Source organism: Crocuta crocuta, unplaced genomic scaffold (assembly GCF_008692635.1).
Source record: "Crocuta crocuta isolate KB4526 unplaced genomic scaffold, BGI_CrCroc_1.0 scaffold443, whole genome shotgun sequence".
NCBI lineage: Eukaryota > Metazoa > Chordata > Mammalia > Carnivora > Hyaenidae > Crocuta > Crocuta crocuta.
The window spans coordinates 767,108-770,366 of NW_027529446.1; the positions used below are offsets into that span (position 1 = coordinate 767,108).

Consider the following 3,259-nt stretch of genomic DNA (forward strand, 5'->3'; position numbering starts at 1 on the left):
CCCGAATCCTCTGCAGTCGGGGGGCTCCTGTCGGTCCATTTCGCAAGGTCTCGTTTTCTCACTGGTTTGATCAGCGACAGTGTATGGCTCTAGACACGTCTTTCTTTGAGTACCTGTTGTGACCCTTACTCCCCACCATCCTGGCAGGTCTTGAGGTCATTTTTCGTGTCTACAGCTGGCGAGGCCAAGCGAGGCCCGCGGTAGACACGTGTCCTTGCTGTGATCTCATGGCACGTGTTGGCACGTCTGCGCCAACTTCTTGTGGATTACCACCTTAGCGTGGGGCAGATGGCTGGCATCTCGGAGGCAAGAACCGTCTTGACCCTAAATGTTTTCTTGTTGAATTGCAGGAAGCTCTTCGTGGGCGGCCTGGACTGGAGCACCACCCAAGGTAGGTGGGGGGGCCAGCCCGATGCCGAGCATTTGTCTCCAGCTACTACCTTTGGGGGAAGGGTTTTTTTTTTAAATTCTTGGTTTACTCACCGTCTTGAGTTCTGGGAAGGAGGGGCGCTGGGCCGGGAGCCGTCCTGCTGTCCTGGTGGAGCTGAGGGGACTGTGAGGGCCAGTCACGCGTTCCGCCACAGCGCAGGGCAGCTCATGACGGTCGGCGTTCCCGGTGGCCACCTGGGTTCCCTCACACTCCACTTTTCAGGAGGCCTTTGGCCACTGCCATAGTCAGTTGCACCCTCACTAATTCGTGCAAAGACGTGTGCATCCGTCTCTAGAATCCCCAGTCCTTTCCCAGGGGCCTCCTGCCCTTTCCATCCTCGGCCACCCCCAGTCAGGTGATCTGCCAGTTTAAAAGCTGCTAGTTCCATACTTTCCAGGTCAGCCTGAAGGGCCAGGAGCACGTGTGCGTGTGTGCTTACACACCAGCTGCGATACTGTGCTTAACACTCTGGTGTGTGTGTCTGTGTTTTTGTCCCAATCTCTGAGCAGAGACTCTACGCAGCTACTTTTCCCAATATGGAGAAGTTGTAGACTGTGTGATCATGAAAGATAAAACCACCAACCAGTCTCGAGGTTTTGGGTTTGTCAAATTTAAAGACCCAAACTGTGTGGGGACGGTACTGGCCAGCAGACCACACACACTGGACGGCCGAAACGTAAGTGTCCTTCCTCGGGAGTCTGTCCCCCCGGCCCTGCCGCACGCACGCGGTCCCTCCATCAGTGTCTGCCGCTGGCCTTGATGGGCGTTTGCGTCAGGGAGTGTTTGGGCGGGGTTGACTTAAAGGGTTGCAGTTCCGGGCTTAGGCTGGACGTTGGAGTGGGGCATAGACTTGGGGTGAATTGACAGGCTGGGGGATGTGCTCATTGGCTGTGTTGGCACCTTATCTGGAGAAAATAGCTTTGTATTCACAACAGGCTTGTTTGAAACTTCTACAGATCGACCCAAAGCCGTGCACACCTCGGGGGATGCAGCCAGAGAGGACGCGGCCGAAGGAAGGATGGGTAAGGGGGCCGGGCTGGGGGGCGGGCTGGCCTCTCCTCACGTTCTGTGTATTTGTGGCCACGGTTGGGAGGGAGGAAACACGCACCTTTGATCTGATGTCTCTGATCCTTATGATTGCGAGCAACAGAGGCCTTCGAGCTCAGCATGCGAGCAGCTGGGACTCATCCAGGCGGGTGCACTTTTTACCTCAGGGCCGAGAGCACGCTGAGTAGTCTGCCTTAACAGAAGGACAAGGCCTGCTCGCGCCTGTTTGTGATCAGGAGTAGTCTGTCTTCTCCTCACTGGTGGTGACTCCCTGCCCCCCCGAGGTGGGGCCCGGTGACCGAGCACCCTCTGCACCTGCTCCCCACCCCCTCTGCTTGCTGGCCGTGCCCGCCTGGGTGCTGCGCTCGTGGGCAAGGGGCCCTGTACCCGGGCCCGAGACCTTGCTTGCTGGTTGCTCGAACAACTGATTCAGAACCCGCCACTGCGGTGGCTCCTCAAGGATTCGCTTTGAGCGGTGTGTGGCCCTCGGTGCTTGGCCAACTGGAGCAGACCCGACCTCAGTCCACCGTCACCTATACCTCCCCTGTGCCCACGCAGCAGATCTCAGAGAAGACCATCACCCAGGAAGCCTTTGTCCTAGCAGAGAGGCCTGGCTAGAGCTGGGCCAGAGGCAGAGCACATGTCTGGTCAGCATGTCTGGACCGGGGCCCAGGAACCTGCATTTCTAGCAGGGTCCGACTGCTGCTGGCAGACAAGGGCTTCAGACCCTTGAAATAGTTTTTCTTTTCCCAGCTTCCTGTTAGGAAACTACCTAGGAACTTTACGGAAGGTGGGAAGAGTAGTCCGTCAGACGTAGCGCCTAGCTTCATCAGTTGTTACCGTTTTCCCGAAGTTGCCTGTGTTTCTGTCTCCCGTCCGTGTGTTCTGGAGCGCACAGCTCCCGAAAGCACACCCGCACACAGGACGCCCACCCACCAGCTGAGGCGGCAGCCGTGGTGCCTGGGGCCGCCTGTGTCCAGACAGGTGCACTCGTGGCTTTGGGCGTCTTCCACTGGTGGCTCTCATTCCTCTTCTCTTCAGACTGGGACCCAAGCCAGGTTCACGTTCTGTTTGGTTTCTCGTGTTTTTTTATGGAGACGGAACGGGCACGTGGGGTAACCACATCTTGATGGCATTTGACCCCCGTGTGGACCTGCGAGACCCTTGCCTGCCCCCAAAGTTCAGTCTCATCCAGAGCAGCCGGGACAGTGTGGTCTGGGTGCCCTGGGGACAGGAAGGACAAGGCATGAGGAGTGTGGTGGGGAGGCCCCACCCCGGGAGCAGGAGCTGAGGCTCCAGTCCTCCATCTCTGGCCACAAGCGCTGGGCTCAGGCAGGCGTTTCCCTCCAAGGCTTGAGGCTGTCCCGCAGACCACCCTGAGTGGGGTCGTCGGGGGCACTTGAGGCAAGTGGCTTCTGTTACTGGGACTCCCATAGTCCTCTTCGGTCACCCACTCAAAACCTGAAACACTGCTCGTTTTTGTCATTGCAGCCACCTCGCCCTCCTGAAGTCCTCACTTTTCAGATCGTAGAGCTTTATGCTCTACAGCTGTCGTCGTTCAGAATAGTCACACACAGGACCCGCTGCAAGCCCCATGTGTGCGCGTTGGAAATGCGGTGGTGCTGGGTCCCTGTCACCGCAGAACTCTATAGGAAAATGGAAAAAGAGTTGCTGATTGTGATTCTCCTTGGATTTAGAGGGTTTTTGGAGCGTTTGGTCTGGCTTTTAGCAGGGTCTTAACACCGGCAGCTCAGGGCGTGGCCCCCCCCCCCCCCCCCCCGT

At 57.8% G+C, this 3,259-nt stretch overlaps 1 protein-coding gene across 3 annotated transcripts in view; it reads left to right on the plus strand.

Moving 5' to 3' along the window:
* Window positions 1-355: 355 nt before the first annotated feature.
* Window positions 356-3,259, plus strand: part of DAZAP1 (DAZ associated protein 1) — a 16,072-nt gene continuing 13,168 nt past the window's right edge. For all 3 annotated transcript variants that reach the window (XM_077760658.1, XM_077760659.1, XM_077760660.1), the window contains exons 1-3: window positions 356-391; window positions 940-1,106; window positions 1,387-1,452. In XM_077760658.1, the coding sequence (XP_077616784.1) occupies window positions 993-1,106; window positions 1,387-1,452 (180 nt within the window). In that variant the 5' untranslated portion in view covers window positions 356-391; window positions 940-992. The remainder of the gene's footprint in view (window positions 392-939; window positions 1,107-1,386; window positions 1,453-3,259) is intronic.